This window comes from Fringilla coelebs (genome assembly GCF_963513975.1).
Source record: "Fringilla coelebs genome assembly, chromosome: 2".
In the NCBI taxonomy this organism is placed as follows: domain Eukaryota; kingdom Metazoa; phylum Chordata; class Aves; order Passeriformes; family Fringillidae; genus Fringilla; species Fringilla coelebs.
Window position 1 is genome coordinate 3803104 of NC_140029.1, and position 15336 is coordinate 3818439.

The window sequence follows — 15336 nt, forward strand, 5'->3', positions numbered from 1 at the left end:
ACACCCTAATTTTACTGCCTGGGTTCTAGAGTCACATGCAGAGTGCCAATAGCAGTGGTTTTAACTGCCCCTGTTTTTTCCTGCTCCATCTCTTATTCCTTACCAGCCTGCAGCCAGGAAAGCAGGATCTCACCACCAGGCACTCTCCCTCTGTCAAGGGCTTGGTGCAGTGATGATCTCATCACCTACCTGTAAACCTCTTCTTATATGACCTGAGTATATTTAAAACTTAGAGAGAAACCCTGTTATTTCCCTATGTTGTCCTCCAGCTGAATATGTGTCAAGATGGCTAAAAAGTGCAATTTCCTGCTTTTTATTGGAGAGGTACTGAAAGCTGAGACTTGTGCTTTAGACATATTGGGTAATGGGCCCGTGTAGTTGAAATATCTGCATGTTTCCATCATGCATGTGGTATATCTGCATTAATAATTGTTTTCCACTTCATATCTCAAGGCATAGCTATTTCTGGGTAGCGAGATAAGATTTAAAAACTACCAGCAGGAAAGCAATGCAGCGAAACGTTCTGAAGGAACAAAAACATCTTTTCCCTCCCACAGTTAATGGATCTTTACTCATCAAAAATAGCACCTTAACAGTAAAAGACAACCAAACAATTGAGATTGTTTGTGAAGCCTTAGGATGGGCTCCAGCTCCAGACATTGCCTGGATGACAAATGACTCTTTGGTTGATAAGTCAAGCTATGTTACCCAGCAAAGCCCAGGATCTCATGGCCTCCACAATGCCCTGAGCACCTTAACTCTGACTCCGAGGGACACTGAGGTTTTGACTTGTTTAGCTGACATAGAAGCACTCCCCAGCCCTCAGAATGCAACTGTAACTCTTATTTTTGACAACTCTGCCACGGGTAAGTGAATGTTTGTTGTGCTTTTCCCCTCCTGTACCGCCTGTGCTCAGGGCTGTGCGTTTTGTTCTGGTTGGTTTTGCTTTAGAAAGTTCTTTATTTGTCAGTGAAATCCTCTGGGGTGTGGGGTTCAGAGCCAGGAGTCACAGCATGATGCAGAGGTAGGGTTAAATGTACTTGTACCAGTCTAATGAACCATGAAGCCCAAGGTAGGACTGAGCAGGACAAAGCCTCTGACAAATATCTGCCTCTGACTCCTGTGGGTTCACTGCCAGAAAAATCAGCCTTTGCTCCTTGACCAAGAAAACACCCAAGGAATTTAGATATCAAATATCCTTGATCAGAGCATGCCTGCCATATTAACTTAATTTCTTACAAAGCCAAACCCTCATGTGAAATTGCTCTCTGTAATATCCAATACCAGTTTCACCCCTGATTTGGAAAAAAAACCCTCCCAGTTTCTGCGCATGACCCAGAATAAATTCTGTCCTAGCATATATGGAATTTTTTGGGCAGTGCATTAGGCTGCTTTTTACTGGCTTTTACTTAAAGAAATTCAAAATTGCTTTAATCCAAGCCTGGATGTCATGCAAATCTCTCCAGAGCAGTTAGCAAGGCCTTTGATAACCCTAAATATTTTTGTTAAGGTTGTAATCATGCTGACAGCTTCTCTTGATGAACTGATTCTTCTTCTGCAATGGGTGAACAAGGCACACACCAAACATCCTTACAGGGTATCAATGAGGGCTCTGGTACAGACATTTTGACACATAAACAACTGAGAAGATTGAGTGGTTGTGCCCTTTGTTTTCAGTATGAATCATTATTAGCAGACCTTTTTCAGAAGTAATGCAGTTGGAAAAGGTCATTTTACCACCCCTAATATGGCCTTTTGTAGTCACATTGATCTTAATTACTGACTAAGCAAAATAGGACTATCCTGAGGAAATTAATAAATTCCCCTGCCCACTCATTTGTGATGTTTCCATAGCTACTCCCTGCAAATCAGAAGAGGAGAAAAACAGATGTCATGAAGCACTGCTAGTGTATAATTAGTGATTGTATAGGACCATCATTCATTTCTCTTTGGAAATACCATTGTGCAGCAGCAGCAGCAGCAGGCACTCTAAATTTGACAGGATAGGAGAATCTGAAGTCTTTAAGTGATCAGGATGAAATAAAAGCATGGGATTTGTGACAGGAAGGTATATAATGTACATTTCACACTCAAAATCTAAGAGCTTGTCCCAGTTTTCATACACAGGTTCAGCCTTAGCTGGCTCTTGGGAAAGAACACAACCAGCTTCAAACATGCAAGAAACCCTTCCCAAAACTACTGAAAGATCAGTTTTCTCCTTCACTCAAAAGCTGGGAGAATCAAATTCCTCCTTGTTCCTCTCCAGCAACTACAGAAAATCTGAGCCCTCTCCAGCCACCAGCCCCTGGTGAGGGAACATCCCCCCTTCCTGCACCTCTGGGCCAGCCTTTCCATGCAAAGTGATGCATTTTCATGTCATTCACTCCTCCTACAGGGGTGTTTGGCTGAGCCTGAAATTTGGGAGCTCCTACAGGAGATACATTCACATCCTACATCCCAGGAGATGCATTCACAGAGCTGTTGGAATGGGATCCAAGGGGGAGTTCCTTAGCTGGGTCCAAGCTTTAGTTTTGGTGCTGAATTCCTGCAGGCTTTTTGACCTGCAGAGGTTGAAGGCAGAGAGTCTTCCATGAGCCTGGGTGTGCTTTGCTTTTGAACTCAACCAGGAATCTCCAAAGTGTCCCAGGAGCTGTGTGCAGGTTTTTCCAGTCTCTCATTCCTCACTGGTCACCAGCACCTGCCTGGGAAAAATCCCCTTTTCTGCAGACACTTTGTCAAAGTCAGTGTTTGGACAACTTAGGGAGGAGCCAGAGGCTGGGGTGGCAGCAGAGGATGGTCCCTGTGGAATGAGGAATTGGCTCTGTCCACACTAAACCCTTCATGGAGCTTGGTTTGGATTTCCTGATGGACTCAATGGGATTTAACTCCTTCACCCCTTCCTGCCCCTCCCTTGTAGCCTTGCTTGTGTTCACCTGGCAGCTCCTCATTCACACCCAGCTCCAGTTTCCTTCTGCATCCTCCAAAACTGCAGAGACACAAAAATGCTGAAGCTCTGTGAATGTTTGCATCATACCCTGTCCTTCTGGCTTCAGCTCCATAAATCTCTTGGCACATAACCTGACCCTGGCAGGGAGTGAAACACCTTGGTGTGACAGCCAGCCTGCAGCAATGGGCTGGTGCAGGTGTGTTTAGCTCCTCCCTTCTCACTAGGGTTAAGCTTTCCCCTCTAGCCAAATAGATGTCATTGATACTTTAGTCATCTTGAAATCCCCATGGCTTCTCTATGGAACAAAATGTACTAAAATGTAGATATCTGTTGCAGTTCTTCCAGATAAAAATACTATGAACAAGTTTATCATCAATTGATGGCAGCCTGCAGGATTTACTGCTAATTTTCAGCAGTAAATCCTGTAATAATTTTTTTTTTTTTCAGTAAAACTGAGTGTTTGTTATTTTTCCTAATAGAAGAAATTCCAAACATACTGGTTGAGCATTAGGATTAGAAAAGACTGGAACAAATTGCTTAATGATAGTGACCTGAGCTTTGAAGAATGCAGGTTCCTGGCAGAGGTTCCAGCTTTGTAGGAGGTTTTGGTAGTGTATTTTTGAGTCTGAAACCTCCAGACTCCAAACAAGCACCCAGGAAAATTTGTAGATAGAAAGGATTTAGTTTATTCCCTGCCATGGGTAAACTGGGTTCCCACATCAGGGGAATTGCCCTGACCTTGAGCAGCTCCCAGTCCCCCTCGTGGCTGTGGTGCCTTTTCCATAGGCTGTCAGCCAAGTGTGGCCATGGAGTTGTTAACTGGGACCTTGAATAAGGAAAACCCGTGGGACAGAACTGTGCCAAATCTCCACGTGTTTCACACCTGTCATTTGGATTGGAAGATTGTTTCTAAACAGCTGCCAAAGGGTTTTGGGGCTGCTTTCCAAAGGGAAACTGAATTTGAGGTGCTTTTGGAATATTTGGTCAAACCAAGGGGCAGGGTGATGGGACAAGCAGAACTGGCATCTTCCTTGTACATCCAGCTGCCAGAGAGATATTCCCCAGCCCTGGAAGTGTCCAAGGCCAGGGCTTGAATCAGCCTGGGAAGGTGGAAGGTGTCCCTGTCCATGGCAGGGGGTGGAACTGAGTGATCTTTGAGGTCCCTTCCAACCCAAACCATTCCATGATTCTATAATTCTAAAAGGAAGATACTTTTAAAATTCTGTGCACGTGGGAGCTCTGTTTGGTCATAGCAACTGATTCCAGCAAGACATTGAATTATCTTCAAATCCCCTCATTTAACCCTGTAGATTACAGCAAAGATGAAGGAATCAGTTAAATGTGAGCATGCTGTAGAGAAGATGGGTCAGTAGCTCTGTGTTCTTGTCTGGTTTTGCTCTTTGGTGCTCTTTAAGTGGGGAACAGGAGTCCCACCAAGCACATCCCAAAATCAAACACTTGTTGAAATATTTGAGAGAAATCCCAAGATGGAATTGATTAGAAAATCATTTTTCCAGGCTAGAGATCGCCAGCTGTACTAATCACCTACAACTGTTGCTGTGGTTTGGGGGGAGAAATGGACATTTTTTTTTCAAAGCAGTTCACTTTATTAAAAGGGACACGTACACATTTGATCAAATTAATTGTAATCCAAAATACCTATTTTCTCTCCACTGACAAGAGCAGCCAGGCAAGACACTCAATATTTGCAGTATGGACGCCTAAATTGAATCTTAACACCTTTCCCCAAATGTCTCCAAAGGACTCTGGGATGCCCAGCATAATTATAAAATAAAGTTTGATGGTTGCAACCCTGTGCTTTTCAGAAGAGAAATAGCAGTGGGAGAAGCTACAACTGCAACAAAGGATTTGAATTCAGGAATATTTTAAATTCTTGGGTGCCATCCATAAATACAGAGTCTGTCATTTGGAAAACAGCCTCCTTGTTAAATATTCACCAAACACTTAAAAGCATCTCCCAGAAAAGGTAAACATGCTGAAAAGGGTGATTTGAGGCTCTGATAGTCCAATGTTTCTCCATTTAATTTAACAGAGAATTATTACAGTGAAGACAACAGGAGCACGTGGGTTATTGTGCTTGCAGTTGTGCTTTCATTTCTTGGCATTGTTCTCCTGGTCGTTGTTATTGTGGTTGCTGTGCGCTGCTGCCTGAAGAGGAGAGGTGAGTGAACCCTCACACCTGCTCTAAACATTAAAAATTGGTTTTGATTAGACATGGATCTGCTTGTATCAGCTCTGATGCTGCACAGAGACCTGTAAGCAGAAGGCTGAGCAGGCAGATCCTGCTCGTAACCATGACCTGTTTAAGATCCTCCTTAATTTCACCATCATGTTTCTCTCATGAATTTATTCCAATCAGTGCCAGTCCTTCACATTAACTCCCAGGGGGGTCATGGTTTTGGGGAGTTTTGGTTTTTAAAGACATTTAAAGGTTCTTTATTGAAGAATGTAAGATGCTCTATAGGGCTGCCCAATTTTGCAAACAGAGTGGAGAGGTGCTCCTGTGGTAGCTGGAACTCAGGGCGTGCTCTTAGACAACTTACAGAAGTTTTCAATTTTAATTTCCTGCATTTTCAACACCTTTTTTTTTTTTTTTTTCATTTTTAGCATCTACTTATCAAAGTGAAATAAGGTAAGTAAGATGATGGAGAACTTTTTGTGCCGTTTGCTGGACTCTTTGAGGCTGCTGCAGGGTGGCAAGAGGGACCTGCCAGGGTCCTTGTCCTGGCACCCATCATCCCAGAACTCCTGGTGCTGCCAGGCTGTGTGAGCTTGTGGGACAGCAGAGGGATGGGGACAGCATCCAGGGATGGACACTGGCTTAGGGATGGGGACAGCATCCAGGGATGGACACTGACTGACTTAGGGATGGGGACAGCATCCAGGGATGGACACTGAGTTAGGGATAAGGGACAGCATCCAGGGAGGGACACTGACTTAGGGATGGGGACAACATCCAGGGATGGACACTGACTGACTTAGGGATGGGGACAGCATCCAGGGATGGACACTGACTTAGGGATGGGGACAGCATCCAGGGATGGACACTGACTTAGGGATGGGGACAGCATCCAGGGATGGACACTGACTTAGGAATGGGGACAGCATCCAGGGAAGGACACTGACTTAGGGATGGGGACAGCATCCAGGGATGAACACTGACTTAGGGATAAGGGACAGCATCCAGGGAAGGGCACTGACTTAGGAATAAAGGACAGCATCCAGGGATGAACACTGACTTAGGGATAAGGGACAGCATCCAGGGATGAACACTGAGTTAGGGATGGGGACAGCATCCAGGGATGAACACTGAGTTAGGGATGGGGACAGCATCCAGGGATGAACACTGAGTTAGGGATAAGGGACAGCATCCAGGGATGAACACTGACTTAGGGATGCAGGGCGAGCCCCGGGCTCGCAGCCGGCTGTGAACTCCGATCCCACCGCGCTGAGAGCCCCACGGAAGCCCCGCAGCTGATGGGGCGCAGAGCGGGCAAACCCAGCTCTGTTACAGCTGAAAGACAAAGCGAATCCCTCGGAGCCGGCTGTGTCCCCAGGTGCCCGGGGAAGGCAGGGGAAGGCAGGGGAGGGAGGGAGGACGGCGACCCGAGCCCGGCGGGCGATTGCCGCCGCCGCCACAGGATGTCACTGCCACACCGGCAGCGCGGCTGGCGCCGGGAGCCGGCGAGCCCCGGAGCGCGGCAGGCGGATTCCACCGGATAAACGGGTAAAAAAGGGCTCAGAGGGCAGGTTTCGATTGGATATTAAGAGGAAGAGATTAAATATTATATATGAATATATAGTAAATATAATATATACTATATAACATATATAATATATATATTATTGTATATACTATATATAATATAGTATATATAGGGAAGGTTTGGAGTAGATATTATGACCAAGAAATGAAATATTAGACATGAATATATAATATATAATATATAATATATAATATATAATATATAATATATAATATATAATATATAATATATAATATATAATATATAATATATAATATATAATAGGTATTATTTTTATACATCTATAAATATATAATATGGTATCTATAGGGAGGGTTTGGGTAAGATATTAAGAGGAAGAAATTAAATATTATATATGTATATATTATTATAGATTATAATATATAATATAATAATTTTTATGCATAAAATATAAAATATGAATGGACAATATATAATATATATAACATATTATATATATAGCATATAATATATAATATAATTACATTATATATTAAATATTAAGAAATTCTTGACTGGGAGGCACTGGTACAGGTTGTCCAGGGATGATGTGACTCTCCATCCCTGGGGGCGCTCGTTGGAGCAGCCTGGGATAGTGGAAGGTGTCCATGCCCACAGCAGGGGCTTGGAGGCTTCCAAACCATGCTATTCTATAATAAAAAAATATTATAAGATATAATAATATTATATAAATATATAAATATATAATATATAATAATTCTTAAATGCTAAAAAAATTAATAAAGCTGCTCTGTGGATTTTTAATTAAAAATTTATAAAGCTGCTTGGAACAAGATGATCTTTAAGGTTTCTTCCAACCCAAGCTAATATAATTTATTATATAAATTAATATATAATAATATTATATGATTATATAATTATTTAATATATAATAATAAAAAATGCTAAAAAAATTAATACAGCTGCCCCGTGGATTTTTAATTTAAAAATTATTAAAGCTGCTTGGAACAAGATGATCTTTAAGGTTTCTCCCTACCCAAGCTATTCTATATTAAAAAATAATGTAATTTATAATAATAGTATATAATTATATAATATACAATAATAAGAAAATGCTAAAAAATCAGTAAAGCTGCCCCATGGATGGGGATCAGCACCCCATCCAGTGATTTTCAGACGTGTTTCAGTACAAAGTTTTTGTTCCATTATTGCACTGAGATGGAAAACTTTAGAAATCAATAACTGGTGGCTCTCAGCATTAAGTTCCTTTTAATCAGCACCTCTGACAGCCGTGGCAGTGGGGTTATTAATATTATTATTTATATTTAGGCAGCATTGTGAATTCATTCTCTGCCTACGCTTGTGGGGTTTGAAGTCCCCGTCCCTTAATGAGTTTGCAGAATGTTCCACCCCACTGCCTGGCACGTCAGTAATTCCCACTTTCATTAGCAGCCCCTTGTGGGGAAAGTTTGTGCAGGTCTGTTGACAGATTTCCATTTGTTAAGCACTTTATTGATGAGAAACAAAATAAGGAAATTAGATACCCTCTGTTTTCTCCCAAGGAAATGATGCTTATTATGCCATGCCATACATGTAAACCTCCCTGTGATTTCTTACTTTGTGGGGCTAAATTCATCATTTTGCCAAGTGCAGCTATATAAATAGGGCAGGACTAACTCAGCAGGGATTGATTGGATTCTGACTTGGTTCAGAACCCCAAAAACTCCCACAAGGGTCAACCCAACAAAGGCAAAACCAGCTGAACGTGCAGGGAAGGACCTGCCCAGCAATGGGGTCTGTGTCCTACCCTACCTCTTGTGGATCTGCAGTCCTTCTTTCAGACAACCTGAACAGGTCCAGAATAAGGCAAAACTTTCCTTTCCCTCTATGTTTTTGCATCTGGTCTGGGCAGAAGCAATTCTACCTTCATGCCACAAGTGAGTTTTTAGCTCTCAGTACTACAAAGTTACTATTTCTCCATTAAAGATGAGCTGCCTCACTGTGTTCACAAACCTTGCCTATACTTTAAAGTTAAAAGAACTGGGATGAGTTCAGGCTCTGAGGCTCAGTTTGGACTTGGAGATTCAGTGTTGATTTCAAGGCTTGAGAAACAATGACCCTGAAATCACAGGAAGGATTATTAACAGTCACAGATTTTGGAGGCTCACTGTTTTTTTTTCTTGAGGGGAACTTCCCTGCAGTAAAAAGAATGATGCCTGTCCAGATTTTGGAAGCTGCTGTGGTAGTGAAGAAGTAGTGAGACCAAACATACACTGGTTTATTTCTCACCTTTATTTTTAACTTGGCTGGCTATCTTCCTATACCTCCCACACACCTTTTCTTTTTTTAATTTTTTTGTAGCTGCTTTTTGTTTGGCTGCTCCCCTGAGTTTATCGGGATCTAAGGCTCAGATAAAAGAGACAGCACAGTGTCATGTAACATGTGGGGGTGGTAGCCCTAAACAATTGCTTTTTTCTCTTCTAGCAACCATGGCAGGGCTCTTAGTGGTGTTTATCTCCTAAAAAAGCCCCATAGCTGAGAGCTGACTCACCAGATTTCTGTGTGCATTGGTGACGCCCCTCTGAAGCTCTGGGGGCCTGAAAGTGATTCCTACTAAATAGAAAAGAAGTAGAATTGCAGGATCATGGAGCCATTGAGACTGGAAAAGACCTGCAAGGCCACCAAGTGCCAGCTGTGCCCAGTGCCCACCTTGTCCCCAGCCCAGAGCACTCAGTGCCACCTCCAGGGCACACCTGCAGGGATGGGCACTGCAGAGCTCCCTGGGCAGTTCCAAGGCCTGAGCCCCCTTTCCATGGGCAAATTCCTGCTGCTGTCCCAGCTGAGCCTGCCCTGGCCCAGCCTGAGGCCGTTCCCTCTGCTCCTGTCCCTGTTCCCTGGCAGCAGAGCCCAACCCTCACTATAACTTTTGTACAAGGACACGCAGCATTTTCCACAAACATCACTGACTTAACTCACCCACCAAAAATCCCTGGTTTTCCATGGTGGATTTGTGTTTGCCACACCTCAAATCTAGGCAGAAATGGACCTGGGAGTGTCCTGGAGACAGGTCCATGGTAGCAACAGGTCAACTGTAGCATCTCTTCTGGCATCAGAATTTTGGGTGAAAAAGCACCATTCTCTCCCTGTGCAGCTGTGAGGGCTCCGTTCTGCAAATTCAGAGATGTGCTACTTTAACCAAAGAATGTCTCTCACGTGTAAAGCAAATTTCAGAGTGAAAGATTAACTCCAGAGTGTACAGATGAGTCCCTGGCTGTGGGGATGTGAGAGGACATGCTTTGGGTTTGCAGCTGGGCACCAGAATGATCAGCTGCCATAAGTGACCTGGCTGCTGTTCCATTATTGGGCACCTAAACATCCTGCAATTCAGAATCAGACATCAAAATGAATTTTCTGCAAAACCTATGATCCGGCACAGAGTCCACACTTTTTGAAGGTTTCCTTATTTTCATGTTTTTTTTGAAGTTGCAGCTGATGGAAACTTTCCAAACAGAATCCCGTGGGCAATACTTCCATGCTAATTGCTTGGAATATGTTTTACACCTATTTTTTGGGATGTGAGACACTTATTTTTTTTCTCTCTAGTCTGCTTCCCAAGAGTTCTCCCACCATGAAGAACTTCTAATGACACCTTTTTATTTTCTAGAAAAGTTTCAGCTGAGAAGAAAAAAGGTGACTTGGAAGACAGGCAGAGGAGTGGCAGTGAAAATCTGGGATACATTCCAGAGGAATTGTGGAACACAGAGCAAAGCCCAGGTGAGTGTAAGCTGGTGAATCACAGATTGTCAAATTGCTTCTCAACGTGGGCCTTTTGGACAACAGATCAAGCAACTAAAATTATGAGGTTTCACAATATTTAGTGAAGGACTTGTGCTTTTCCTGGACCTCTCCAGAACATTTTTGACGTCTTAGAGGAAGATCCTACAAAAATATTGTGGAAACACTCAAGTTCTTTGCAATTGAATTTACATTTAGTCCTGGGTTTGTCTTTTTAAATGCCTTTGTTCTTCCAATTGTCTTCTGGGGCCAGATGTGGGAGGACTGGATTTTCATACAAGCAGCAATTTAGGCAATATTTTGCAGTTGGTCTGTGAAAACAAAAGAAAATCCACCACTGCCAACACACACAAAAAAAAAAAAAAAAAAAAAAAAAGGAAAGAAAGAGAAGAAGGAAAGAATAAAGGCAGTTAGTGAACTATTATTTTACTGCTAAATGACTAAGTTAGCATTATAAATTCTTGTCCTTAAGCACAAAGTCTCTTCAAAAGCAAATGTAAATCTCCACCAAATCGTTACCCTCCACTTGCATTTATAACCACATTATTCTAAAAACATTTAATCAAACACTTAATGGCATGAAATTGTTGTGCAGACTCTACAATCCAGGCACACATCCTTTCCTCCCTGACAAATAAGTGGTGAAGAAATGAGTACAGGGGAAAGATTTTGAGAGTGTGCAATATTATAAAATGCAGCAGCTATAAAAAGTAAAAGGAAAATTAAGTGGATCTGGACAAATTGAGTCCACACAGTCCTGGACTGGCTTTTTTCATATTTGTTGGAGTTCTGGGTTGACCTTGGCTGGTCACCTCCCTTCTCCACTGACCTGGGTGTCTCCAGGACTTTTCCTCCACACTTTCTCCCTCCTCTTCCCCAGGTCCTTCTGTGCTGGGTTTTTTTTTACCTTTGCTTAAATAAGCTATGGCAGAGGTGCCACCAATGTCACAGCTCAGGCAGGACCCACCTGGAACTGCCTCTGACACTCCTGGTGTCACCTCACAGAACTCACCCCTGCAGACTCCCTCAGTACAAAAATCTAGCACAAAAAAATCAGCCTTGGTTTTACTCACAACATGAAATCCTATTTAGCCACTGTGGTTCCTGCTGTGATGGACCCTGAGTAACATTAATCTTTAATATTCTTGTTGCAGGACTTTCCTCTCTTCCCCCAATGTTTTCCAAGTTTGCTGGCCCTGATGACAATTTGCACATCAGTTCTGTACCAAAGGTAATGCTGATTTCTTGAATATTTCGACCTTTTTTTTTTTAAATTCTTCACAGAGTGTGTATTGTGCTAGAGCCAAACATAGATTTTGGGGAGGTAGACAATTAGAAGTCAATTGCAGCTGTAATTGGGTAAGTGGAATGTCCCTTCAGCATTCTTGACTGCATTTTCCTTCAGACTTGAAGGAGATGTGGATATAAGATGCAGGCACTGTGAAGGTGAGGTTTGAGGTTCCTTTGCAAACAAAATCCAGTGCAGAGAGAGTAAATAAATGTACATTTTCTGTGGATAATTTCTTGACTGTTTTTTCCAATACTCTAGAAATTGCTTCAATCAGGAAGTTTACATTGATCTTGAAGCCCTCAGCAGTAAGAGCTGGGAGGGAAAGCAAGCACCCAACACCCAGTGCCCCCAGAGCTTTGCCCCTTTTCCATGTGGATAAAATGTAAAAAGAAGAGCTCAGTGTTTGCTCCTCCACTGGTTCCATTCTCAGTGGCCTCATTCTGAAGGCTGGTGCTGCTCTCTCTTAGCTTTCAGCACAAGAGCAATGTGAATCTTAATTTATGCCATATTTTTATAAAACCCATTTAGCACCTCCAGGATGGTTTTTGCCAATATTCTCTTGAGAAAGTGGTGGTGATGTGGTACTGAGTTCAGTCCTCAACACAGTGATAACTCATTTATTTCTGAAGAGCTGCTTCAACATGTACAATGCAGAAATCTGTCACGGGGATGACACTGCACATAAATCACAGCAGAGTGTGTCAACTTCTCTTGGCACACAATGAAATTTAGGAAGCACTCAATCAACAATTAAAACAATGATCACATCATACCAGTACAAAATAACAGCAATGACACTGATGCATTTGTGCCTGGTAGTTATGATGGTTGACATGAATTACTTGTCAAACAAAATACTTTTAAAGGAAAGCTGAAAAGTCTGCACAAAACAGTGGAGGCATCAGTGTGGATCTATAACCCCAAGCAACACTTTCAGACAGAGTTTGGAATGCTTGTGAACAGGATTATGGCTTCCATCAGCTCCTGCATACACAAATGGGGCCATCACAATGTACTGAGAAGCCCTGTTCAAACTGACAAATACTTTGTCTTCACCAAGCCATTTTTACATTGCTAAATATTCCTCTAACACATGGAAAAGAGTTATAAATAATTCTCACCTCTCCATTCTCTCTTGGTGTTTTTCAAGCATGTGTGTGCAGATATTGATGCAGGTAGAAGCCACTGTGACAGAGGTTTTATATTGTCCAGGGAGAACTGGTCTGAAAATCATGAATATTTCAATTTTGTGCTGTGTTCCTGTGATGGATTCAAAGTTTCCCTGGCTCCTTGATCTCCTAGGCCACCCAACCCAGGATTTCCTGTGGAGGCTGCACCTTTCATGTCTCAGTTTCAATCAGGACAGTGAACATAAGCTGTTCTTCCCTGCATGTGGAACTGCTCTGACAGCCAGGAGAGGTCGTGCTGAGCACCCTGGACACATTTCAGGGCAGGATTTTGGCTCCAAGAGGTGTCTGGATGTGGCACCTGGGGACATGGTTTGGGGGTGATGATGGTGGTGATGGCTGATGGTGGGACTGGATGATCTGAAGGTCTCTGCCAGCCTTGATGACTCTGGGATTTGGTGGTTCTGGGATCCATTTGGGCATTTCCCAGTGCCTGGGTGCTCAGTGATGGTTCGTGGGCACTGATGGGCACTGTGGTGGCATTAAGGCATTTAGTGACATCTGAAAGGTGTCAAATTTGGGTGTTCTCAGGTAGCTCCATCCACTGTGAGAACAGTAATTGTGTGAGTGGGGACCATCAGGAGACTGGGCTCACTGTCCTGATTGAAACTGAGACATGAAAGGTGCAGCCTCCACAGGAAATCCTGGGTTAGGTGGCCTAGGAGATCAAGGAGCCAGGGAAACTTTGAATCCATCACAGGAACACAGCATAAAATTGAAATATTCATGATTTTCAGACCAGTTCTCCCTGGACAATATAAAACCTCTGTCACAGTGGCTTCTACCTGCATCAATATCTGCACACACATGCTTGAAAAACACCAAGAGAGAATGGAGAGGTGAGAATTATTTATAACTCTTTTCCATGTGTTAGAGGAATATTTAGCAATGTAAAAATGGCTTGGTGAAGACAAACTATTTGTCAGTTTGAACAGGGCTTCTCAGAATATTGTGATGGCCCCATCTGTGAATGCAGGAGCTGATGGAAGGCTGCTGAAGGTTCACCCTAAATTGTGGATTTGCAGTCCATGATTTAATTTTATCACAACAAATGAAAACAGAGTAAAACATTTCCCAGACAAAAAGTGTTTTCCTTTTACATTCATAACCTTCCCTGTTAACTGCATAATAGAGGTTTTCTCACAAAAGGTGTTCCTGGATATATTCCCATAAAGTTCAATCACCACTGATGCCACTATATTGCCTAATAACTATTGTAGGGCTCTTTCATTGTATTTCTTGTCAAGCAGGTGAAATCAGATGTTCACTCATTTAGCTGTTTGCTGAATCAAACAATTTGTTCAGAAACCACCTGCCTTCCTGCCATCTTCCAAGCACAGAAAGTTGTGATTCTCAGTTGGCTTTCCCTGCCTGAGTACTGGAAACATTCCCAAAGACTTTTCATCTTTATTCTCTAGGGCCTTTTAGGGACAAGTAGGGGTAAAAAACCCAAAAAAGAACAGGAAAAAGAAAAGTTATCCTGAGGATTTTTTCCATAGTGAAGGGGGTCAGGAAGGGGTGGACTCCAATAAATTACTTCTCTCTCCCTGGGTAATCAGGAAAAATGAGTAAAAGTCCTTGCAGTGCTTCTTTAGAGGTCAAGAAGAAGGAAGAAAAATCCAAGGCCTCCCTGAGGAGCAGGAAGTCCATTTGCTGATGGAAAAATTGCAGATTGAAGATGTAAAACCTTATCTATTCTTGTGTCTCTGAGGGCAATGGCTTCAAATTTGATCCCTTCTGTTCCATATGTAAAAAAGTTACAATTTTAAATGATTTGGGAGATGGAAGGAGACTTCATATCACAGGTTTTGCTTCCTCAGGATTTGTTACCCATAGACCCAACTGGGTACAAGCCTGAAATCCCTGGTGTGTGTCATACAGGGTGACAACAGAAAAACACCGAGCTCAGCTTTTGGCCATTCAAACTCTTTGAATCAGAAACTAATGCAAAATGTCCACAGAAGATAAATGCTGCCCAGTAATTGCACTGATCAACTCACAACCTGAACAAAAGGTTTGGCAAAGAACAAGGGAGGAAAATCAAAGGTGTGTGAGGCGTTTAAAAAATGATGAGTAACGAAGCAAATTATTGAGCTGAGGGAGAAATGACCAGCCACTGGAAGAGGAGGCCAGAAGCATCAGTCAGAGGTGCTGCAAGGTCTTCATTGTGATGATATTAACTGAGAAAAGGTCAAACTGAGAGCAGAGGTGCAGGCTTCTGTTTAATTGCAAATGGAGCTCCTGTCAGGGATGGGTGAGTGTGATCCTTGCTGCCAGCACCAGGGCTGAGCTGCCAGATAAACGGGTTTGAGGGACCAACATCCCACTCAGGGAACAGTTCCTCATTCCCTGCCCCACAGTGCTCCT

General features: G+C 42.8%; 1 protein-coding gene across 2 annotated transcripts in view; it reads left to right on the forward strand.

The window, feature by feature from the left end:
* IGSF5 (immunoglobulin superfamily member 5) overlaps window positions 1-15336 on the forward strand; it is a 30651-nt gene that overhangs the window by 9605 nt on the left and 5710 nt on the right. The window contains exons 4-8 of one of the 2 annotated variants that reach the window (XM_084201395.1): window positions 558-866; window positions 5001-5129; window positions 5576-5600; window positions 10361-10470; window positions 11646-11722. In XM_084201395.1, the coding sequence (XP_084057521.1) occupies window positions 558-866; window positions 5001-5129; window positions 5576-5600; window positions 10361-10470; window positions 11646-11722 (650 nt within the window). The remainder of the gene's footprint in view (window positions 1-557; window positions 867-5000; window positions 5130-5575; window positions 5601-10360; window positions 10471-11645; window positions 11723-15336) is intronic. The other variant, XM_084201396.1, reaches the window with a different exon arrangement.